At 34.9% G+C, this 26,196-nt stretch overlaps 1 protein-coding gene across 1 annotated transcript; it reads left to right on the top strand.

Moving 5' to 3' along the window:
• The first annotated feature begins 6,799 nt into the window (after positions 1-6,799).
• On the top strand, positions 6,800-24,572 carry LOC133607183 (transcription regulator protein BACH1-like). The gene is made up of 5 exons (XM_061961648.1): positions 6,800-7,103; positions 7,177-7,389; positions 17,006-17,737; positions 21,358-21,564; positions 23,511-24,572. Exons 2-5 carry the CDS (start codon positions 7,177-7,179, stop codon positions 23,769-23,771), a joined length of 1,413 nt encoding a protein of 470 aa, XP_061817632.1. The 5' UTR covers positions 6,800-7,103; the 3' UTR covers positions 23,772-24,572.
• The last annotated feature ends 1,624 nt before the right edge of the window (positions 24,573-26,196 follow it).

Raw genomic sequence — 26,196 nt, 5'->3', positions numbered from 1 at the left:
AAAAAAAAAAGGTACTTTTTTAATAGTAAAATTCGGACAACTGAGCTGCTAGTTTTTATCGTAAGAACAAAATGTATTTTTAATGCGATTTACTATAAATTAAAAAAGTAAAATTCTTGCAACTGAGTTGCTAGTTTTTTATCGTAAAAACTACTGTTGTTTTTACCGGAAATTTTAAAAAAGGTACTTTTTTAAAAAGTAAAATTCTGGTGACTGAGCTTCTAGTTTTTTATCGTAAGAACAAAAAATGTGTTTAATGCGATTTACTGTAAATTATAAAAGAAACCTTTTTAAATAGTAAAATTCTTGCAACTGAGTTGCTAGTTTTTTATCGTAAAAACTCTTGCAACTGAGTTGTTAGTTTTTTATCGTAAAAACTACTGTTGTTTTTACCGGAAATTTTAAAAAAGGTACTTTTTTAAAAAGTACAATTCCGGCGACTGAACTGCGAATTACTGTATAGTAAAAAAAAAGGTACTTTTTTAATGGTAAAATCGGACAACTGAGCTGCTAGTTTTTTATCGTAAAAACTCTTGCAACTGAGTTGCTAGTTTTTTATCGTAAAAACTACTGTTGTTTTTTACTGGAAAATTCTGGTGACTAAATTGCTAGTTTTTTTTATCGTAATAACTACGGTCGGTTTTACTGCGAATTACTGTATCGTAAAAAAAAAACCGGTACTTTTTTAATGGTAAAATTCGGACAACTGAGCTGCTGGTTTTTTATCGTAAGAACAAAAAATTTGTTTAATGCGATTTACTGTAAATTCCAAAAGAAACCTTTTTTAAATAGGAAAATTCTTGCAACTGAGTTGCTAGTTTTTTATTGTAAAAACTATTGTCGTTTTTACTGGAAATTTTTAAAAAGGTACTTTTTTTAAAAAGTACAATTCCGCCGACTGAACTGCTAGTTTTTTTTATCGTAATAACTACGGTCGGTTTTACTGCGAATTACTGTATAGTAAAAAAAAAAAACTGTACTTTTTTAATGGTAAAATTCGGACAACTGAGTTGCTAGTTTTTTACCGTAAAAACTACTGTTGTTTTTACAGAAAATTTTAAAAAAGGTACTTTTTTAAAAAGTACATTTCCGGCGACTGAACTTCTAGTTTTTTTTTGTCGTAATAACTACGGTCGGTTTGACTGCCAATTACTGTATAGTAAAAAAAAAAAAAAAGGTACTTTTTTAATAGTAAAATTCGGACAACTGAGCTGCTAGTTTTTATCGTAAGAACAAAATGTATTTTTAATGCGATTTACTATAAATTAAAAAAGTAAAATTCTTGCAACTGAGTTGCTAGTTTTTTATCGTAAAAACTACTGTTGTTTTTACCGGAAATTTTAAAAAAGGTACTTTTTTAAAAAGTAAAATTCTGGTGACTGAGCTTCTAGTTTTTTATCGTAAGAACAAAAAATGTGTTTAATGCGATTTACTGTAAATTATAAAAGAAACCTTTTTAAATAGTAAAATTCTTGCAACTGAGTTGCTAGTTTTTTATCGTAAAAACTCTTGCAACTGAGTTGTTAGTTTTTTATCGTAAAAACTACTGTTGTTTTTACCGGAAATTTTAAAAAAGGTACTTTTTTAAAAAGTACAATTCCGGCGACTGAACTGCGAATTACTGTATAGTAAAAAAAAAGGTACTTTTTTAATGGTAAAATCGGACAACTGAGCTGCTAGTTTTTTATCGTAAAAACTCTTGCAACTGAGTTGCTAGTTTTTTATCGTAAAAACTACTGTTGTTTTTTACTGGAAAATTCTGGTGACTAAATTGCTAGTTTTTTTTATCGTAATAACTACGGTCGGTTTTACTGCGAATTACTGTATCGTAAAAAAAAAAAAACGGTACTTTTTTAATGGTAAAATTCAGACAACTGAGCTGCTGGTTTTTTATCGTAAGAACAAAAAAATAGTTTAATGCGATTTACTGTAAATTCAAAAAGAAACCTTTTTTAAATAGGAAAATTCTTGCAACTGAGTTGCTAGTTTTTTATTGTAAAAACTATTGTCGTTTTTACTGGAAATTTTTAAAAAGGTACTTTTTAAAAAAAGTACAATTCCGCCGACTGAACTGCTAGTTTTTTTTATCGTAATAACTACGGTCGGTTTTACTGCGAATTACTGTATAGTAAAAAAAAAAAACTGTACTTTTTTAATGGTAAAATTCGGACAACGGAGTTGCTAGTTTTTTATCGTAAAAACTACTGTTGTTTTTACAGAAAATTTTAAAAAGGTACTTTTTTAAAAAGTACAATTCCGGCAACTGAATTGCTAGTTTTTTTGGTCGTAATAACTACGGTCGGTTTTACTGCCAATTACTGTATAGTAAAAAAAAAAAAAAAAAAAAAAAGGTACTTTTTTAATAGTAAAATTCGGACAACTGAGCTGCTAGTTTTGATCGTAAGAACAAAATGTATTTTTAATGCGATTTACTATAAATTAAAAAAGTAAAATTCTTGCAACTGAGTTGCTAGTTTTTTATCGTAAAAACTATTGTCGTTTTTACTGGAAATTTAAAAAAACGTACTTTTTTAAAAAGTAAAATTCTGGTGACTGAGCTTCTAGTTTTTTATCGTAAGAACAAAAAATGTGTTTAATGCGATTTACTGTAAATTATAAAAGAAACCCTTTTAAATAGGAAAATTCTTGCAACTGAGTTGCTAGTATTTTATCGTAAAAACTACTGTTGTTTTTCACGGAAATGTTAAAAAAGGTACTTTTTTAAAAAGTACAATTCCGGCGACTGAACTGCGAATTACTGTATAGTAAAGAAAAAAGAAAGGTACTTTTTTAATGGTAAAATCGGACAACAAGTTTTTTATCGTAAAAACTCTTGCAACTCAGTTGCTAGTTTTTTATCGTAAAAACTACTGTCGTTTTTACTGGAAAGTTCTGGTGACTAAACTGCTAGTTTTTTTTATCGTAATAACTACGGTCGGTTTTACTGCGAATTACTGTATCGTAAAAAAAAAAACCGGTACTTTTTTAATGGTAAAATTCGGACCACTGAGCTGGTAGTTTTTTATCGTAAGAACAAAAAATGTGTTTAATGCGATTTACTTTAAACTGAGCTGCTAGTTTTTTATCGTTTTCCAGCTAGCTGATACAGACCTCGATAACAACAACCAATCATTACCGAAAGTTGCGGAGTAAACACGTGAAAGTGTAACGTCGTGGAAAAACATGTTTTTACGTATTTACTGGGAGCATAAATGAGCTTTTCGGGAAAAAAAAAAAAAAAAAACCTCACGGAATCAGATATTTTCCGATGGGAAACAGACTCGGGGTCCTAAAAAGCCACATGTGAGGTGGGACTGCACAGGTGTGTCCTTTACCTGCCTTCTTTCAGCACGGGTCAGCCCAAATCTTCCAGGCTCCGCCCCCTTGACAAGGTCCTGGAAGTGTGCGAGTGCACAACAATGCATGAATAAAAAAAAAAAAAAAAAAAAAACTTTATTCCTCCCACGCGTGTGAGGGTTCACTTGCAGAGAAACAGGAAGGACGAGTGCCACGCCGTCACCTGATTGGTCGCTGGGGCTTCCTGAGTCATGTGCTTTGCTGTGTCAGCACTTCTGCTTTTATTGTCTCGCTCCTTAAAAAACAACACAAAGCGACCAATAGAAAGTGTGTGTTTGTCATCACCAACACACACACACACACACACACACACACACACACACACACACACACACGCACACACACACACACACACACACACACACACACACACAATTTTTTAACGGCCCACTAATATTAGCATGCTAGCCTTTTTGCAGGTGTACATCTCGGCGTCAAATATTTTGTTACTTGACCAATGCTACCTGTTAGCATGCTAATGCTAATGCTAACTTCTTTTTTTTTTCGTGAATTTTGTAGGTATACATCTCAATCATATTTTGGTATTTTTGGTACGTAAGCATTTTTAACCAAATTTTAAGATATATTTTGGGTATTTTACAATTTTTTTTGGCTTTTTAGCATGTCGCAGTTAGCATTTTAGCAAAGCATGCTAGTTCTTTTCAGCTATTTTAACAGGCATACACCTTTGTGTCATATATTTGAGTATTTCACTAATGTTAACTGTAAGCATGCTATTGTTAGCATGTTAGCATGTCACTGTTAGCAAGTACACACCACAGAGTAATGTACTTTGGTACTTGACACATGTCGCAGTTAGCATTTTAGCAAAGCATGCTAATTCTATTTAGCTATTTTAACAGGCATACACCTCTGTGTCATTTATTTTAGTATTTCACTAATGTTAACTGTAAGCATGCTATTGTTAGCATGTAACTGTTAGCAAGTACACACCGCATAGTAATGTACTTTGGTACTTGACGCATGTCACAGTTAGCATTTTAGCATAGCATGCTAGTTCTTTTTAGCTAATTTAACAGGCATACACCTTTTGTGTCATATATTTTAGTATTTCACTAATGTTAACTGTAAGCATGCTATTGTTAGCATGTTAGCATGTCACTGTTAGCAAGTACACACCTCAGAGTAATATACTTTGGTACTTGACGCATGTCACAGTTAGCATTTTAGCATAGCATGCTAGTTCTTTTTAGCTAATTTAACAGGCATACACCTTTTGTGTCATATATTTTAGTATTTCACTAATGTTAACTGTAAGCATGCTATTGTTAGCATGTTAGCATGTCACAAGTACACACCGCAGAGTAATATACTTTGGTACTTGACGCATGTCACAGTTAGCATTTTAGCAAAGCATGCTAATTCTTTTTAGCTATTTTAACAGGCATACACCTTAGTGTCATATATTTTAGTATTTCACTAATGCTAACTCTAAGCATGCTATTGTTAGCATGTAACTGTTAGCAAGTACACACCTCAGAGTAATGTACTTTGGTACTTGACACATGTCACAGTTAGCGTTTTAGCATAGCATGCTAGTTATTTTTAGCTAATTTAACAGGCATACACCTTTGTGTCATATATTTTAGTATTTCACTAATGCTAACTGTAAGCATGCTATTGTTAGCATGTAACTGTTAGCAAGTACACACCTCAGAGTAATATACTTTGGTACTTGACGCATGTCACAGTTAGCATTTTAGCATAGCATGCTCATTCTTTTTAGCTATTTTAACAGGCATACACCTTTGTGTCATATATTTTAGTATTTCACTAATGCTAACTGTAAGCATGCTATTGTTAGCATGTAACTGTTAGCAAGTACACACCTCAGAGTAATATACTTTGGTACTTGACGCATGTCGCAGTTAGCATTTTAGCAAAGCATGCTAGTTCTTTTTAGCTATTTTAACAGGCATACACCTTTGTGTCATATATTTGAGTATTTCACTAATGTTAACTGTAAGCATGCTATTGTTAGCATGTTAGCATGTCACTGTTAGCAAGTACACACCGCAGAGTAATATACTTTGGTACTTGACGCATGTCACAGTTAGCATTTTAGCATAGCATGCTAGTTCTTTTTAGCTAATTTAACTAATATATTTTAGTATTTCACTCATGCTAACTGAGAGCATGCTATTGTTAGCATGGCACTGCTAGCAAGTACACACCTCAGAGTAATATATTTTGGCACTTGACACATACCACAGTTAGCATGCTAATGTTAGCATGCTAGTTTTTTTTCCAGCAAATGTAACATTGTATACACCTCGGCATCATACGTTTTAGTATTTCACTAATGCTAACTGTGAGCATGCTATTGTTAGCACGGCCGTCTCAGCGTAATATATTTTGGCACTTGACACATGTCACAGTTAACATGCTAATGTTAGCATGCTAGTTTTTTTTCAGCTAATTCAACAGATATACACCGCCGCGTCATATATTTTAGTATTTCACTCATGCTAACTGAGAGCATGCTATTGTTAGCATGGCAGTCTCAGCGTAATATATTTTGGCACTTGACACATGTCACAGTTCGCATGCTAATGTTAGCGTGAAACAATTTTTCAGCTAATTTAACATTGTATACACCTCTGCGTCATATGTTTGAGTATTTCACTAATGCTAACTGTGAGCATGCTATTGTTAGCATGGCACTCTCAGCGTAATATATTTTGGAACTTGACACATGTCACAGTTAGCATGCTAGTTTTTTTTCAGCTAATTTAACACGTATACACCGCCGTGTCATATGTTTTAGTATTTCACTAATGCTAACTGTCAGCATGCTATTGTTAGCACGGCACTCTCAGCATACTATATTTTGGCACTTGACACATGTCACAGTTAGCATGCTAGTTGTTTTTCAGCTAATTTAACATTGTATACACCTCGGCATCATATATTTTAGTATTTCACTCATGCTAACTGAGAGCATGCTATTGTTAGCACGGCACTCTCAGCGTAATATATTTTGGCACTTGACACATGTCACAGTTCGCATGCTAATGTTAGCGTGAAACAATTTTTCAGCTAATTTAACATTGTATACACCTCGGCGTCATACGTTTTAGTATTTCACTAATGCTAACTATGAGCATGCTATTGTTAGCATGGCACTCTCAGCGTAATATATTTTGGCACTTGACACATGTCACAGTTAACATGCTAATGTTAGCATGCTAGTTTTTTTCAGCTAATTTAACATTGTATACACCTCGGCGTCATACGTTTTAGTATTTCACTAATGCTAACTGTGAGCATACTATTGTTAGCATGTTAGCATTCCACTGTTAGCATGCTAACTTTTTTTTTTTTTTTTTTTTTTTTTTTTTAGCTCATTTTGCTGGTACACACCTACGAGTCAAATGTTTTGTTGCTTAACGCGTGTTAACTGTTAGCATCTCAGTCCGATATTTTGACGTTTTGGCGTTAGTCGGCGGGCGAGTTTACAGGTAAGGGAGGGAACAGAATGAATGGGGAAAACGTGCTTGCTCATCGTTTATCAGCATGAGTCAGCTCTGTTGCAACACACACACACACACGCACACACACACACACACACACACACACACACACACACACACACACACACACACCCTCCCCCTGTCACACACACACACACACACGTTGACAGATGACTGAGCAGGCTCGCTCAGTTTGTCGGCGAGTGGAGGAAAAGGGGAATCGAACCCACGGCGTGGAGTCCACCTGCACAGGTGAGTCGCTTTTCCTCTCTTCACTTCAAACTCCTTTAAAACGTCATTAACGAGAGCGTGCGCGCGCCCGCAGATGTCCAGCACGTACACGTACGCGTCCGCGGCGCACTCCGCGCAGCTGCTGCGCCGCCTGGACGAGCTGCGGCGGCGGGGCGCGCTCTGTGACGTCACTGTGCGGGTGGAGGGCCGCGCGTTCGTCGCCCACCGCGCCGTGCTGGCCTCGTGCGGCGAGTACTTCGCGCGTGCGCTCCACGGCCACGTCGACGTCGTCACGCTGCCGCCCGAGGTGAGATGACGTCACTCTGTGTGCTTGCGTGTGTGTTTGTGTGTGTGTGTTTGGCGTTGTCAGGGCGACGCAAGCTCGGAATGCCAGCGGAGAATGACGTCACTTGGCGGCCACTTCATTAGGCACACCGTGGATTGCTTAGCAAAACAAACAAAGATCGTTTGGATGCGACATGTTTGTGATTGTTCTTGTGCATGACGTCACAGTTCACTTTTATTTTTTTTTTACAACAGACTCCTAAAACCCCCAGGTCATTGAGTCATAGACGATCTTTGACTAGCTTTTTTGTACCAGATCATTTAAATGGCAAAGTGTTCCTATGCCTATATAGAGGATCTTTGATTAGCATTTTTAATTTTTTTGCAGTAAATCATTAAAAACAATTATCTTTGATGTTTTTGCAGTGGATCATTGAAAACAGGAAAGCCTTCCTGGAGGATCTTTGACTGGCATTTTTGTCGTAGATCATTAAAAACAACAAAGTGTTCCTGTCTCACAGAAATGATCTTTGACTGACGTTTTTGGTGGATGTGCTTTAAACAGCAAATGCTTCCTGAGGATCTTTGATTAGCATTTTTTTGTTGTTGCAGTAGATCATTAAAAACAGCACAGTGTTCCTGTCATATAGATGATCTTTGACCAGCATTTTTGCAGTAGACAATTAAAAACAGCATGGCGCTCCTGTTACGTAGAGGATCTTTGACTGGAGTTTGTGCAGTAAATCATTAAAAACAATTATCTTTGATGTTTTTGCTGTGGATCATTGAAAACAGGAAAGCCTTCTTAGAGGATCTTTGACTGGCAGTTTTGTCGTAGATAATTAAAAACAAGAAAGGGTTCCTGTCTCACAGAAATGATCTTTGACTGGCGTTTTTGGTGGAGGTGCTTAAAAACAGCAAACACTTCCTGTTACATAGAGGATCTTTGATTAGTACATACTTTTTTGCAGTAGATCATTAAAAACAGCCAAGTGTTCCTATCTCATTTAGATGATCTTTGACTAGCATTTTTGCAGTAGACGATTAAGAACAGCGTAGCGCTTCGGTCACATAGAGGATCTTTGACTGGAGTTTTTGCAGTAAATCATTAAAAACAATTATCATATAGACAATCTTTGATGTTTTTGCAGTGGATCTTTGAAAACAGGAAAGCCTTCTTAGAGGATCTTTGACTGGCATTTTTGTCATAGATCATTTAAAACAACAAAGTGTTCCTGTCACACAGAGATGATCTTTGACTGGCGTTTTTGGTGGAGGTGCTTAAAACAGCAAATGCTTCCTGTTACATAAAGGATCTTTGATTAGCAATTTTTTTTTTTTTTTTTGCAGTAGATCATTAAAAACAGCAAAATGTTCCTGTCGTATAGATAGATGATCTTTGACCAGCAATTTTGCAGTAGACGATTAAAAACAGCCTGGCACTTCTGTCACATAGAGGATCTTTGACTGGAGTTTTTGCAGTAGATCATTAAAAAAAAAAAGGTGTTCCTGTCTCACAGAAATGATCTTTGACTGGCGTTTTTGGTGGATGTGCTTTAAACAGCAAATGCTTCCTGAGGATCTTTGATTAGCATTTTTTTGTTGTTGCAGTAGATCATTAAAAACAGCACAGTGTTCCTGTCATATAGATGATCTTTGACCAGCATTTTTGCAGTAGACAATTAAAAACAGCATGGCGCTTCTGTCACGTAGAGGATCTTTGACTGGAGTTTTTGCAGTAAATCATTAAAAACAATTATCTTTGATGTTTTTGCAGTGGATCTTTGAAAACAGGAAAGCCTTCCTAGAGGATCTTTGACTGGCATTTTTGTCATAGATCATTTAAAACAACAAAGTGTTCCTGTCACACAGAGATGATCTTTGACTCGCGTTTTTGGTGGAGGTGCTTTAAACAGCAAATGCTTCCTGTTACATAGAAGATCTTTGATTATCTTTTTTTTGTGTGCAGTAGATCATTAAAAACAGCCAAGTGTTCCTATCTCATTTAGATGATCTTTGACCAGCATTTTTGCAGTAGACAATTAAAAACAGCGTGGCGCTTCTGTCACGTAGAGGATCTTTGACTGGAGTTTTTGCAGTAAATCATTAAAAACAATTAACTTTGATGTTTTTGCAGTGGACCATTGAAAACAGGAAAGCCTTCCTGGAGGATCTTTGACTGGCATTTTTGACGTAAATCATTAAAAACAACAAAGTGTTCCTGTCTCACAGAGATGATCTTTGACTGGCGTTTTTGGTGGAGGTGCTTTAAACAGGAAATGCTTCCTGTTACATAGAGGATCTTTGATTAGCTTTTTTTTCTTTTTTTTTTGCAGTAGATCATTAAAAACAGCACATTGTTCCTGTTGTATAGATGATCTTTGACCAGCATTTTTGCAGTAGACAATTAAAAACAGCATAGCGCTTCTGTCACGTAGAGGATCTTTGACTGGAGTTTTTGCAGTAAATCATTAAAAACAATTATCTTTGATGTTTTTGCAGTGGATCATTGAAAACAGGAAAGCCTTCCTGGAGGATCTTTGACTGGCATTTTTGTCGTAGATCATTAAAAACAACAAAGTGTTCCTGTCTCACAGAAATGATCTTTGACTGGCGTTTTTGGTGGATGTGCTTTAAACAGCAAATGCTTCCTGTTACATAGAGGATCTTTGATTAGCATTTTTTTGTTGTTGCAGTAGATCATTAAAAACAGCACAGTGTTCCTGTCATATAGATGATCTTTGACCAGCATTTTTGCAGTAGACAATTAAAAACAGCATGGCGCTTCTGTAACGTAGAGGATCTTTGACTGGAGTTTGTGCAGTAAATCATTAAAAATAATTATCTTTGATGTTTTTGCAGTGGATCATTGAAAACAGGAAAGCGTTCCTAGAGGATCTTTGACTGGCATTTTTGACGTAGATCATTAAAAACATTAAAGTGTTCCTGTCTCACAGAGATGATCTTTGACTGGCGTTTTTTTGTGGAGGTGCTTTAAACAGCAAATGCTTCCTGTTACATAGAGGATCTTTGATTAGCAATTTTTTTTTGCAGTAGATTATTAAAAACAGCACAGTGTTCCTGTCATATAGATGATCTTTGACCAGCATTTTTGCAGTAGACAATTAAAAACAGCATGGCACTTCTGTCACGTAGAGGATCTTTGACTGGAGTTTGTGCAGTAAATCATTAAAAACAATTATCTTTGATGTTTTTGCTGTGGATCATTGAAAACAGGAAAGCCTTCCTGGAGGATCTTTGACTGGCATTTTTGTCGTAGATCATTAAAAACAACAAAGTGTTCCTGTCTCACAGAAATTATCTTTGACTGGCGTTTTTGGTGGATGTGCTTTAAACAGCAAATGCTTCCTGAGGATCTTTGATCAGCATTTTTTTTGTTGCAGTAGATCATTAAAAACAGCAAAATGTTCCTGTCATATAGATGATCTTTGACCAGCATTTTTGCAGTAGACAATTAAAAACAGCATGGCGCTTCTGTCACGTAGAGGATCTTTGACTGGAGTTTGTGCAGTAAATCATTAAAAACAATTATCTTTGATGTTTTTGCAGTTGATCATTGAAAACAGGAAAGCCTTCCTAGAGGATCTTTGACTGGCATTTTTGACGTAGATCATTAAAAACAACAAAGTGTTCCTGTCTCACAGAGATGATCTTTGACTGACGTTTTTTGGTGGAGGTGCTTTAAACAGCAAATGCTTCCTGTTACATAGAGGATCTTTGATTAGCATTTTTTTTTTGCAGTAGATAATTCAAAACAGCACAGTGTTCCTGACATATAGATGATCTTTGACCAGCATTTTTGCAGTAGACAATTAAAAACAGCATGGCGCTTCTGTCACGTAGAGGATCTTTGACTGGAGTTTGTGCAGTAAATCATTAAAAACAATTAACTTTGATGTTTTTGCTGTGGATCATTGAAAACAGGAAAGCCTTCCTAGAGGATCTTTGACTGGCATTTTTGCAGTAGACAATTAAAAACAGCATGGCGCTTCTGTCACGTAGAGGATCTTTGACTGGAGTTTGTGCAGTAAATCATTAAAAACAATTAACTTTGATGTTTTTGCTGTGGATCATTGAAAACAGGAAAGCCTTCCTAGAGGATCTTTGACTGGCATTTTTGTCGTAGATCATTAAAAACAACAAAGTGTTCCTGTCTCACAGAGATGATCTTTGACTGGCGTTTTTTGTGGAGGTGCTTTAAACAGCAAATGCTTCCTGTTACATAGAGGATCTTTGATTAGCATTTTTTTGTTGCAGTAGATCATTAAAAACAGCACAGTGTTCTTGTCATATAGATGATCTTTGACCAGCATTTTTGCAGTAGACAATTAAAAACAGCATGGCGCTTCTGTCACGTAGAGGATCTTTGACTGGAGTTTGTGCAGTAAATCATTAAAAACAATTAACTTTGATGTTTTTGCAGTGGATCATTGAAAACAGGAAAGCCTTCCTAGAGGATCTTTGACTGGCATTTTTGTCGTAGATCATTAAAAACAACAAAGTGTTCCTGTCTCACAGAGATGATCTTTGACTGGCGTTTTTTTGTGGAGGTGCTTTAAACAGCAAATGCTTCCTGTTACATAGAGGATCTTTGATTATCTTTTTTTTTTGCAGTAGATAATTAAAAACAGCACAGTGTTCCTGTCATATAGATGATCTTTGACCAGCATTTTTGCAGTAGACAATTAAAAACAGCATAGCGCTTCTGTCACGTAGAGGATCTTTGACTGGAGTTTGTGCAGTAAATCATTAAAAACAATTATCTTTGATGTTTTTGCTGTGGATCATTGAAAACAGGAAAGCTTTCCTAGAGGATCTTTGACTGGCATTTTTGTCATAGATCATTTAAAACAACAAAGTGTTCCTGTCACACAGAGATGATCTTTGACTAGCGTTTTTGGTGGAGGTGCTTAAAACAGCAAATGCTTCCTGTTACATAAAGGATCTTTGATTAGCAATTTTTTTTTTCATGCAGTAGATCACTAAAAACAGCAAAGTGTTCCTGCCGTATAGATAGATGATCTTTGACCAGCATTTTTGCAGTAGACGATTAAAAACAGCCTGACGCTTCTGCCACATAGAGGATCTTTGGAGTTTTTGCAGTAAATCATTAAAAACAATTAATATATAGACAATCTTTGATGTTTTTGCAGTTGATCATTGAAAACAGGAAAGCCTTCCTAGAGGATCTTTGACTGGCATTTTTGTTGTAGATCATTAAAAACAACAAAGTGTTCCTGTCTCACAGAAATGATCTTTGATTGGCGTTTTTGGTGGAGGTGCTTAAAATAGCAAATGCTTTGTGTTACATAAAGGATCTTTGATTAGCAAATTTTTTTTTTTTTTTTTTTGCAGTAGATCATTAAAAACAGTAAAATGTTCCTGTCGTATAGATAGATGATCTTTGACCAGCAATTTTGCAGTAGACGATTAAAAACAGCCTGGCGCTACTGTCACATAGAGGATCTTTGACTGGAGTTTTTGCAGTAGATCATTAAAAAAAAAAAAGGGTTCCTGACTCACAGAAATGATCTTTGACTGGCGTTTTTGGTGGATGTGCTTTAAACAGCAAATGCTTCCTGAGGATCTTTGATTAGCATTTTTTTGTTGTTGCAGTAGATCATTAAAAACAGCACAGTGTTCCTGTCATATAGATGATCTTTGACCAGCATTTTTGCAGTAGACAATTAAAAACAGCATGGTGCTTCTGTCACGTATAGGATCTTTGACTGGAGTTTGTGCAGTAAATCAAACTTTGATGTTTTTGCAGTGGATCATTGAAAACAGGAAAACCTTCTTAGAGGATCTTTGACTGGCAGTTTTGTCGTAGATCATTAAAAACAAGAAAGGGTTCCTGTCTCACAGAAATGATCTTTGACTGACGTTTTTGGTGGATGTGCTTTAAACAGCAAATGCTTCCTGAGGATCTTTGATCAGCATTTTTTTTTTTTTGCAGTAGATCATTAAAAACAGCACAGTGTTCCTGACATATAGATGATCTTTGACCAGCATTTTTGCAGTAGACAATTAAAAACAGCATGGCACTTCTGTCACGTAGAGGATCTTTGACTGGAGTTCTTGCAGTAAATCATTAAAAACAATGATCATATAGACAATCTTTGATGTTTTTGCAGTGGATCATTGAAAACAGGCAAGCGTTCCTAGAGGATCTTTGACTGAAACTCAGAAGAATGTTTAACCAGCACAACATTCCAGTACACTTCAAAGCAGGCAACACCCTGAGACAGAAACTAGTGCATCCTAAAGACCGGACATCTCACACCCACAAAAACAATGTGGTGAATGCTCTCCAGTGCAACGATGAACGCACTGATTCATGTATTGGAGAAAGAAAAGAAGGTATGGCACAGCAAAAACTGTTCAGGTCTAGACTCAGCGGTCTACCTGCACCTGCACTACCATGACAACACAAATGTACATGGATGCTATGAAAGAGGAGTGAGGGAAGCCATCTATGTCAAGGTTGAAAAACCATCACTGAACAGAGGATGTGGTCCACCTGTCTCCCACATACAACACTGTCCTTTCAACCATTCCTAAAAGACTGCAATTTAGCCTCCAACAAATAACAGGAGTTAGAAACATTTCTGCCATTTGTTCACAACTGAATGGAATGCTGACGTGGGACTTTCAGACTATTTGGGACTGGTAGTAGCCATGGTTCTGGTGGTAGTGGATCCAGAGTCATGGTTCCGCCACACAACAACACCTCAATGCTAACGAGGGGGTTGCTCGTTTGCATCAAAACACTTGTTCTTCTCACTACCATAGGGCCAAAACATCTTTGCCTCCTGTTTTTGGCACCAACCGTTTGGACTAGATCTGACCAATCTAAGGCTAGGAATAGATCTGACAAATCTAAGTCTAAGACTAGATCTGACCAGTTTGATTTTAAGACCAGATCTAACCAGTCTAAGTATAAGACGAGATCGGACCAATTTAAATGTAAGACTATATCTGACCACATTAAGTCTGAGACCAGATCTGACCAATCTAAGACTAAATCTGACCAATCTAAGTCTAAAACTAGATCTAACAGTCTAATTCTAAGACTAGATCTAACCAGTCTAATTGTAAGACTAGATCTAACCAGTCTAAGTTTAAGACTAGATCTGACCAATCTAAGTCTAAGACCAGATCTGACCAATCTAAGTCTAAAACTAGATCTAACCAGTCTAATACTAAGACAAGATCTAACAAGTCTAATTCTAAGACTAGATCTGACCAATCTAAGTCTAAGACTAAATCTGACCAATCTAATTCTAAGACTAGATCTGACCAGTCTAATTCTAAGACTAGATCCAACCAGTCTAAGTCTATGACTAGATCTGACCAATCTAAGACTAAATCTGACCAATTTAAGTCTAAGACTATATCTAACCAGTCTAATTCTAAGACTAGCTCTGACCAATCTAAGTCCAAGACTAGATCTGACCAATCTAAGTCTAAGACCAGATCTGACCAATCTAAGTCTAAGACCAGATCTGACCAATCTAAGTCTAAGACCAGGTCTGACCAATCTACGTTTGTAAGTCTAAGACTAGATCTGACCAATCTAAGTCTATGACTAGATCTGACCAATCTAAGACTAAGTTTGACCAATCTAAGTCTAAGACTAGATCTAACCAGTCTAATTCTAAGACTAGCTCTGACCAATTTACATGTAAGACTAGATCTGACTAATCTAAATCTAAGACTAGATCTGACCAATCTAAGACTAAGACCAGATCTAACCAGTCTAAGTGCAAGACTAGATCTGACCAATTTAAATCAAAGAATAGACCTGACCAAACTAAGTCTAAGACTAAATCTGACCAATCCAAGACTAAATCTGACCAATCTAAGTCTAAGACTATATCTAACCAGTCTAATTCTAAGACTAGATCTAAACAGTCTATTTCTAAGACTAGATCTTACCAATGTAAGTCTAAGACTAGATCTGACCAGTTTAATTCTGAGACCAGATTTAACCAGTCTAAGTGTAAGACTAGATCTGACCAATTTAAATCTAAGACTAGATTTGACCAATCTAAGTCTAAGACTAGATCTGACCAATCTGAGTCTAAGACTAGATCCGACCAATCTAAGTCTAAGACTAGATCTAAACAGTCTAATTCTAAAGCTAGATTTAACCAATGTAAGTCTAAGACTAGATCTGACCAGTTTAATTCTGAGACCAGATCTAACCAGTATAAGTGTAAGATTAGATCTGCCTAATCTAAGTCTAAGACTAGATCTGACCAATCTAAGTCTAAGACTAGATCTGACCAATCTAAGTCTAAGACTAGATCTGACCAGTCTAAGACTAAATCTGACCAATCTAAGTCTAAGACTATTATTTAACCAGTCTAATTCTAAGACTAGCTCTGACCAATTTAAATCTAAGACTAGATCTGACCAATCTAAGTCCAAGACTAGATCTGACCAATCTAAGTCTAAGACCAGATCTGACCAATCTAAGTCTAAGACTAGATCTGACCAATCTACATTTGTAAGTTTAAGACTAGATCTGACCAATCTAAGTCTAAGACTATATCTGACCAATCTAAGACTCAGTCTGACCAATCTAAGTTTAAGACTTGATCTAACGAGTCTAATTCTAAGACTAGCTCTGACCAATTTAAATCTAAGACTAGATCTGACCAATTTAAATCTATGAATAGATCTGACCAATCTAAGTCTAAGACTAGTCCTGACCAATCTAAGACTAAATCTGACCAATCTAAGACTACATCTGACCAATCTAAGACTACATCTGACCAATCTAAGTCTAAGACTAGATCTAAACAGTCTAATTCTAAGACTAGATCTAACCAATGTAAGTCTAAGACTAGATTTGACCAGTTTAATTCTGAGACCACATCTAACCAGTCTAAGTGTAAGACTAGATGTGACCAATCTAAATCTAAGACTAGATCTGACCAATCTAAGTCTAAGACCAGATCTGACCAATCTAAGTCTAAGACTAGATCTGACCAATCTGAGTCTAAGACCAGATGTGACCAATTTAAGTCTAAGACCAGATCTGACCAATCTAAGTCTAAGACCAGATCTGACCAATCTAAGTCTAAGACCAGATCTGACCAATCTAAGTCTAAGACTAGATCTGACCAATCTAAGTCTAAGACCAGATCTGACCAATCTAAGTCTAAGACTAGATATGACCAATCTGAGTCTAAGACCAGATGTGACCAATTTAAGTCTAAGACCAGATCTGACCAAACTAAGTCTAAGACCAGATCTGACCAATCTAAGTCTAAGACTAGATGTGACCAATCTAAGTCTAAGACTAAATCTGACCATTCTAAGTCTAAGACTAGATCTGACCAGTCTAAGTCTAAGACTAGATCTGACCAGTCTAAGACTAGTTCTGACCAGTCTAAGTCTAAGACTAGACCAATGTGAGTCTATGAGTACAAACTCATGAAGTCTACTGGAAGGTATTATGACAGTATATATATATATATATATATATATATATATATATATATATATATATATATATATATATATATATATATATATATATATTAGTAAAGTATACATACTGTATATGGTAACATAGTCTGATGACATCATCATGTTGTGTTTCCTAGGTAACGGTTAGCGGTTTCGAGCCCCTGCTGAAGTTCGCCTACACGTCTCAGCTGATCTTCAGCAAAGACGACATCTTGGAAATCCGCAACTCGGCGTCCATCCTGGGATTCCAAGACCTGGACGAGGCGTGTTTCGACTTCCTGCTCCCAAAGTTCTGCCGCTCCAGCGCCGAGTCAGCGCCGCCGTCCCGCGGGAAGACTTGCTTCCAGGAAACGGACAAGAGACTCCCGTCCAAGGGTGAAGACCTCAAACCCGTCTGCGATGCGTCGGGAACGTCTCAGGCCAGGACATGTGGTCCCGCGCCTGCGGGTCCAGACTTCACGCCCGGATCGAAGAACGGCGAGATCCAGGTGGCTCGTGGGGAGGAAGCGGACCAAAGCGGCAAAGGTCTGAGGTCAAGCAGCCAACATGACGCCAGTGGAAGGTGTGACCTGCAGACCGGACCGCGGGTTCAAGTCCAGAATGAAGTGAAGATGGAGGAAGAGACCCATCACTCTGTTGGAGACCAAGACCAAGGACCAGGAACAAGCTTCTCTGGCGGTTCTGCCGCGGGACCAGAAGATGCAGAGACTGCAAATCCAGACCAAGACGAGGTGGACCCCGGCAGACCTCCTTGGAAGGCCGGCGCCGCCCTGTCTGAGAGCGAGGGAGCGTCCCTCTACTCGGGCGAGGACGGCGACTCGGAGACGGACGGGGACAGCGAGGCGTACGCCAGGGAGCGGGCGAGACAGGTACACCAGTACTCTCTAGACCAGGGTGTCCAAAGTGGGGCCATTTTTTTAAAAGGAACATTCTAAAAATAATATTGAAAGAAAACATTCAAAAAGTTGTAGTGTGGACTCTAATAACACAAGGCGACCATGTTTTTTTTCTTAAAAACTGTCAGTGCTCACAAAATCAATCAATCAATCAATCAACCAATCAATGTTTATGTCAGAGTGTGTTGGTGACGAAACCCAAGATGCAGAGATGGAGGCAGGCATTGAGCAGGAAAACATGATTTCATTTAACACTATAGCAAAAAAACAAACAAAAGGGTACAAACAAAAGGCGGAGAACAAACTTGGTTATGAACAAAAACTATGACAAAGGCGAACTGTGGACAAGAAACAAAAACCCTTACTGTGACACGAAGGAACTATGTCATGAGCAGAGTGAACAGAAGTAGACACAGCTACAACGATAAGTATAAATGACAGGTAGTAGCGACAATAATCCCGCCCTGATTGGAGGACAAAACAGATCTAAATAGCAGCTGGCTGATTGACAGCAGGTGTGGCCCGGTGCCTATCAGCCACAGCTGAGGGGAAAAAACACTCAGGGATACAAGCAGGAAATAAAGACAAGATAAGAGCGCTAACAGGAAATAAAGACAGAAAAACTAAAACATGACCAAACTGTCAGGGACAAACCTGACAATATAGCCCTAAATCACGAGTGACTCGAAGGACTGCACAAGTCAATTAAAGTTGTTATGAATTATTGACATATTCAAGGCTCCAATTACTTCACATCAAATATTACACTTAAAAAGAAATGAGGCCAAATATTGCATATTTTGTGTGTTTGCGATATCAAAAGAAAGGAGGAGGGTTTTTTTTCGACAAAAAGGGCATAAAACAAACAAAATGAAGAAATATAAATAACTTTGAAAATAAAATAAAAAAGGTTTTTTAAAGACATATTTTGAACATTTTTGGTCCCTGAGCGACTTTTTTCTTTAAAACTGTCACTGCTAAAAAAAAAAAATAATGAATCAAAATCAATGTTGTTATGACTTATTGACATATTTAAGTCTCCAATTACTTCACATCAAATATTACACTTTGGTTAATTTTGGTTAAAAATATTGCATATTTTGTGTTTTTATTAATAAAAAAGCAGGCTTTTTTTTTAAATTTTTTTAAAGAGAATAAAACATACAACATTTTTATCAATTATATATATATATATATATATATATATATATATATATATATATATATATATATATATATATATATATAAATATATATATATATATATATATATATATATATATATATATATATATATATATATATATATATATATATATATATATATATATATATGGTATTTTGACATATCATAAATGAGTGGGACCATTGCTCAAAAAATAATAACAAATCAAAATCAATGTTGTTATGAATTATTGACATATTCAAGGCTTTAATTACTTCACATCAAATATTACACTTTGATTATTTTTGGTTGAAAATATTGCATTGTTTGTGTATTTATTAATTTAAAAAAACCAAGCTTTTTTTTTTCAAAAAGAGAGTAAAACATAAAAAGATAAACGTTAAATATACTGTATAATATATATATATATATATATATATATATATATATATATATATATATATATATATATATATATATATATGGTATTTTGACACACAAATGAGTTGGGCCATTGCTCAAAAAATAATAATGAATCAAAATCAATGTTGTTATGAATTATTGACATATTCAAGGCTCCAATTACTTCACATCAAATATTACACTTTGAAATAATTTTAGGGAAAATATTGCATATTTTGTGTGTTTGCCATATCAAAAACAAAGGAGGTTTTTATTTAGACAAAAGGGGCATAAAAGAAACAAACCAAAAACATGAAAAAAGATTAATAACTTATAATTGACGGATAGATCTGAAGTTGATCTAGAGATTTAAGCTTTGAAAGTAAAAAAAACAAAGTGTTTTTTTAAGACATATTTTTAAAATGTTTATTTGTAACTCCTTTTGGATCCCTGAGACCTTTTAGAGCGACTTTTTCTTTAAAACTGTCATTGCTCAAAAAATAATAATGAATCAAAATCAATGTTGTTATGAATTATTGACATATTCAAGGCTCCAATTACTTCACATCAAATATTACACTTTGAAATAATTTTAGGGAAAATATTGCATATTTTGTGTGTTTGCCATATCAAAAACAAAGGAGGTTTTTATTTAGACAAAAGGGGCATAAAAGAAACAAACCAAAAACATGAAAAAAGATTAATAACTTATAATTGACGGATAGATCTGAAGTTGATCTAGAGATTTAAGCTTTGAAAGTAAAAAAAACAAAGTGTTTTTTTAAGACATATTTTTAAAATGTTTATTTGTAACTCCTTTTGGATCCCTGAGACCTTTTAGAGCGACTTTTTTCTTTAAAACTGTCATTGCTCAAAAAATAATAAAGAATCAAAATCAATGTTGTTATGAATTATTGACATATTTAAGGCTCTAATTACTTCACATCAAATATTACACTTTGATTATTTTTGGTTGAAAATATTGCATTGTTTGTGTATTTATTAATAAAAAAAACAAGCTTTTTTTTCAAAAAGAGAATAAAACATAAAAAGATAAATGTTAAACATACTGTATAATATATATATATATATATATATATATATATATATATATATATATATATATATATATATATGGTATTTTGACACACAAATGAGTTGGGCCATTGCTCAAAAAATAATAATGACTCAAAATCAATGTTGTTATGAATTATTGACATATTCAAGGCTCCAATTACTTCACATCAAATATTACACTTTGACATCATTTTAGGGAAAATATTGCATATTTTGTGTGTTTGCCATATCAAAAACAAAAGAGGTTTTTTTTCGACAAAAAGGGCATAAAAGAAACAAACCAAAAACATGAAGAAATATTAATAACTTATCGATCTGAAGTTGATCGAAAGATTTAAGCTTTGAAAGTAAGAAAAATAAATATTTTTTTCAAGACATATTTTAAATGTTTTTATTTTGGGCTCCTTTTGGATCCCTGAGACCTTTAGAGCGACTTTTTCCTTTAAAACTGTCATTGCTCAAAAAATAATAATGAATCAAAATCAATGTTGTTATGAATTATTGACATATTTAAGGATCCAATTACTTCACATCAAATATTCACTTAGATTATTTTGGGTTGAAAATATTGCATATTCTGTGTATTTATTAATTAAAAAAACAGGCTTTTTTTTTTTCAAAAAGATTTAAAAAAAAAAAAAACTTTTTATATATATATATATATATATATATATATATATATATATATATATATATATATATTGTTTGAAAATATTACATATTTTTTTATTTATTATTAAAACATTTTTTGGTGGTCTTTTGTTAAAAAGAGGAAAGAAAAAAAAACCTTATACATGTATATATATATATGTATATAGAGAATGGTGACATGTGCCAAGGAGCATGTTACAGTTGAAACCTTAAGTCTTTTCTTTGCAAAACCAATAGTGTTCTTGCCCTGTCAGCGAGCAGCGTGATGTAGCGAGAGGCTAACAGTGTTGTGGTGCAGGTGCAGCTGCCCGTCTCGGTGGACCGGGTGGTCACTCTGAGCAGGACGGACCTGCAGCAGCTGCTGAAGCGACAGGTGTTCACGCGCGAGCAGCTGGACCTGATCCACGACGTCAGGCGGCGCTGCAAGAACCGTCTGGCCGCACGCCGCTGTCGCCAGAAGAAGCTGGAGTGCATCTCCAAGCTGCAGAGGGAAATACACCAGCTGGTAAACACTTGCTGCTTGCTGCCTAGACGGGTTGCCAAGTGCATGGCTATTACTGTACTGCTAGTAGTAGCACTAGTTCATTAGATAACACAGTAATAGTAGAAATAACAGTAATAAAAATAATATTAATACAAATGATAATAACAGCAATATTATCAATAATAACAATAATAACAAAAATAATACTAATATAAAAATAATAATATGAATATTAATAACAATAATAATAACAATAATAATAATATAATAATAACAGCAATAACAGTAATAATGATAATATTAATAATAATATTAATTAATAATAATTAAATATAAAATAATATTAATTAATAATAATAAAAAATAAAATTGATAATAATATTTAATAACAATAATAATACTACTACTAATACAAATAAAAATTAATAATTATAGTAATAATGACATTAATAATAATAATAATAATAATAATAACATTAATAACAATAATACTACTACATATAATAACAATAATTATAATAATAATAACAACAACTATAACAACAATAATACTAATAATGATAATATTAATAATAATATTAATTAATAATAATCAAATATGAAATTGGTAATAATATTTAATAACAATACTACTACTACTACTAATACAAAAAAAATGTATAATTATAATAATAATGACATTAATAACAATAATAATAATAACATTAATAACAATAATACTACTACATATAATAACAATAATTATAATAATAATAACAACAATAACATCAATAACACAAATAATGCTAATATTAATAAGAATATTAATTAACAATAATAAAATATAAAATTGATAATAATATATAATAACAATAATACTAATAATACTAATACATATAAAACATTTAATAATTATAATAATAATGATATTAATAACAATAATAATAATAACATTAATAACAATAATACTACTACAAATAATAACAATGATAATAAGAATATTAATGATAATAATAAACATAATAACAATGATAATAACAATATCAATGATAATAATAAACATAATATAAATAATAATTAGAAAAATATTAATAATAATAATAACAATAATAACAACAATAATGATGATGATAATAATAATAACAGTAACAACAACAACAATAATAATAATAATAATAATATATAGATAATAACAATAACAACAATAACAGTAATAACAACGATAACAATGATGATAATAAAAACAGTAACAATAACAGTAACAATAACCATAATCACAACAACAATAATAATAATATTAATTATATCAGTAATAATAACAATAACAACAACAATAATAATAATAAAAAATGATAATAATGATAACACTAATAATAACAATAACAATACCAATAATAATAATAATAATAACAATGATAATAATAATGATAACACCAATAATAATAATAATAATAATAACAATAACAATAATGCTAATAAAGAAAGCTATTAATAATCATGGGGTGTGGTTCCCCAGGCTGGTCAAGTTAACATTAAAATATTTTCTGTTCACATATTTTTACACTACAATCATAACTTTCAGTGTTGTATATTTACTAAACATAATACATGTAGTACTATTTATTATACTTTATCTACTATAAATGAATACTCATCCCAATATTATAATATATTTGATAACAATACTAGGTTTCATGATGACTGCAGTTTGACCCCGGAACAGACTATTATGTCTTGATGCAAGTCGGCCAGCAGAATTAAAGGATATGTAAGGGCCTCCTGTCATATAGAGCAGGCCCGGTACCGGTCCGTGGATTGATTGGTACCCCTACCCACTAATAATAATAATAATAACAACAATAATAATAATAATAACAATTAAAAAATAAAATAAATAATAATAATATAATAATAATAACAACAATAATAATAATAATAATAATAATAATAATAATAACTATAATTTAGTATTTGCTGCCATGTTTCAGAAGTGCGAGCGTGACCAACTGCAGATGGAGAAAAACCACCTGTGCCAACTCCAGCTGACGACGCGTCACAGCGTGGACGTGCTGAGTCAGCGGGTCTGCAGACAAGCACACCTGCAGCCCGAGCAGCTCCAGGTGTTAGCCAGGTACTCGCCCGCCGACTGTCCCCTCGTCCACCTGCACTCTCCCGCCAGGCCCGCATCGTCGGGTCTGGACGGTGCCGCGTCATCGGAGGCCTGCGGGGACGCCACCACGGGGGAGTGAAGGACCCTTGGATGACTCTCCTGCGTTTACTTCCTGATTTCTGTTCATCGTGGACAATTCCGTTCACAACGTGCAGGATTTTTGATACTTTGGAAAAATAAACACAACTCAGGGTCGTTTTTGAGGATTTCCAAGAAACAATCAACCAAAGTTGTTTACGACTGCACACTTATGACCTGTGTGAGGTTGCTCCCTGTGCCAAAAATTCACTTGTTAATTCATAACCTAAAAGTTATAAATTGCTTACATAAAAACCTAACTATAACAAAAAAATATAAATACAATAATATTCATATTATAATTTTTTTTAAATTATTTAATTATTTATTATTAATATATAATATTGATTATAATATGAATTTATTATTTGTTTTATCATCAATTTTACTATTGTCAATAATAGTAACAAATAATGAATAAATAACAAAAGGCTAATATAAAAGTCATCAAAAAGTACTTTTATGAACTAATGAAGTGTGTTTCGTTGTAATGTACGCAGCGTGTGTAAATATTCCTATTCAAAGATCGTCATTAGTGTCATTAGCTGGACTCACACTCACACTGTTTTATCAAATAGCAAAGGAGTCTATGAATAATACCGCTGTGATGCTGCTGCCCTCTAGCGGCGCCACCTGAGCACTGCAAGGACTTGTCGACCAAAGACGTTTTTTTGAAATGTTTTTTTTTTCTTCTCGTGAATTTCATAAAAAAAAAGATGAAATATGTTTTTTTTCTTCATGCAGTGAAATATGTGAAATGTCTTTTTGTCTTTGAGTGACGAATAAAAGCAATAAAATCATTCAAAGTAAATATTTGACTCTTTAAGTCTTTATTTGGACACAAAATCGATGAGAGATCATTTTGTCCATGAAACAACTTTCATGGTTTCCATGACGACGCTTTTTACTTGAACTATTTTCACAACCGTTTTAACGAGTTATTGCGTCATATTTGATATTATGGGATATTTTGTGGAGCAAAATGTTGACGATATATGAGTTTATTTAATATTAGATTTTTTACGCGTGAGTGACGGGGAAGAAAAGCGTCAGGCTGACACCCTAGCAGCTGTTTTTATTTGTTACGCGTGAGTGACGTGGAAGAAAAGCAAGAGGTGGACACTCCAGCAGCTCTTTTTGTTTGTTACACGTGAGTGACGTGGAGGAAAAGCAGAAGTCCGACACTCTAGCAGCTGTTTTTATTTGTTACGCGTGAGTGACGTTGAAGAAAAGCGGCAGGCAGACACTTCTACAGCTGTTTTTATTGGTTACGCGTGAGTGACGGGGAAAAAAAGTGGGAGGTGGACACTCTAGCAGCTCTTTTTATTTATTACAAATGAGTGACGTGGAAGAAAAGCGGCAGGCTGTGACTCCAGCAGCTGATGTAATTTGTTACGCGTGAGTGACGTGGAAGAAAAGCAGCAGGCCGACACTCCAGCAACTCTTTTTATTTGTTATGCGTGAGTGACATGGAAGAAAAGCGGCAGGCCGACGCTCCAGCAGCTGTTGTAATTTGTTACGCCTGAGTGACGTGGAAGAAAAGCAGCAGGCAGACACTCCAGCAGCTCTTTTCATTTGTTACCCGTGAGTGACGTGGAAGAAAAGCAGTAGGCCGACACTCCAGCAGCTATTTTTATTTATTACAAGTGAGTGATGTGGAAGAAAAGCGGCAGGCCAATGCTCCAGCAGCTGTTGTAATTTGTTACGCCTGAGTGACGTGGAAGAAAAGCAGCAGGCAGACACTCCAGCAGCTGTTTTTATTTGTTACACGTGAGTGACGTGGAAGAAAAGCAGAAGGCCGACACTCCAGCTGCTCTTTTTATTTATTACAAGTGAGTGACGTGGAAGAAAAGCGGCAAGTTGACACTCCAGCAGCTGTTTTTATTTGTTACGGGTGAGTGACGTGGAAGAAAAGCAGAAGGCCGACACTCCAGCTTCTCTTTTTATTTATTACAAGTGAGTGACGTGGAAGAAAAGCAGCAGGAAGACAGCAGTTGTTTTTATTTGTTACGCGTGAGTGACGGGGGGGGAAAGCGGCAGGCTGACACCATAGCAGCTCTTTTTATTTGTTACACATGAGGGACATGGAGGAAAAGCGGGAGGTGGACACTCCAGCAGCTCTTTTTATTTATTTTCAGTGAGTGACGTGGATGAAAAGCGGCAGGCTGACACTCCAGCAGCTGTTGTAATTTGTTACGCATGAGTGATGTGGAAGAAAAGCAGCAAGCCGACACTCCAGCAGCTCTTTTTATTTGTTACGCGTGAGTGACATGGAAGAAAAGCAATTGGCTGACACTCCAGCAGCTCTTTTTATTTATTACAAGTGAGTGACGTGGAAGAAAAGCGGCAGGCTGACACTCCAGCAGCTGTTTTTATTTGTTATGCGTGAGTGTCATGGAAGAAAAGCAGAAGGCTGACACTCCAGC

This window comes from Nerophis lumbriciformis, linkage group LG09 (assembly GCF_033978685.3).
Source record: "Nerophis lumbriciformis linkage group LG09, RoL_Nlum_v2.1, whole genome shotgun sequence".
NCBI classification, from domain to species: domain Eukaryota; kingdom Metazoa; phylum Chordata; class Actinopteri; order Syngnathiformes; family Syngnathidae; genus Nerophis; species Nerophis lumbriciformis.
This window is presented reverse-complemented; position numbering and strand designations above follow the sequence as displayed.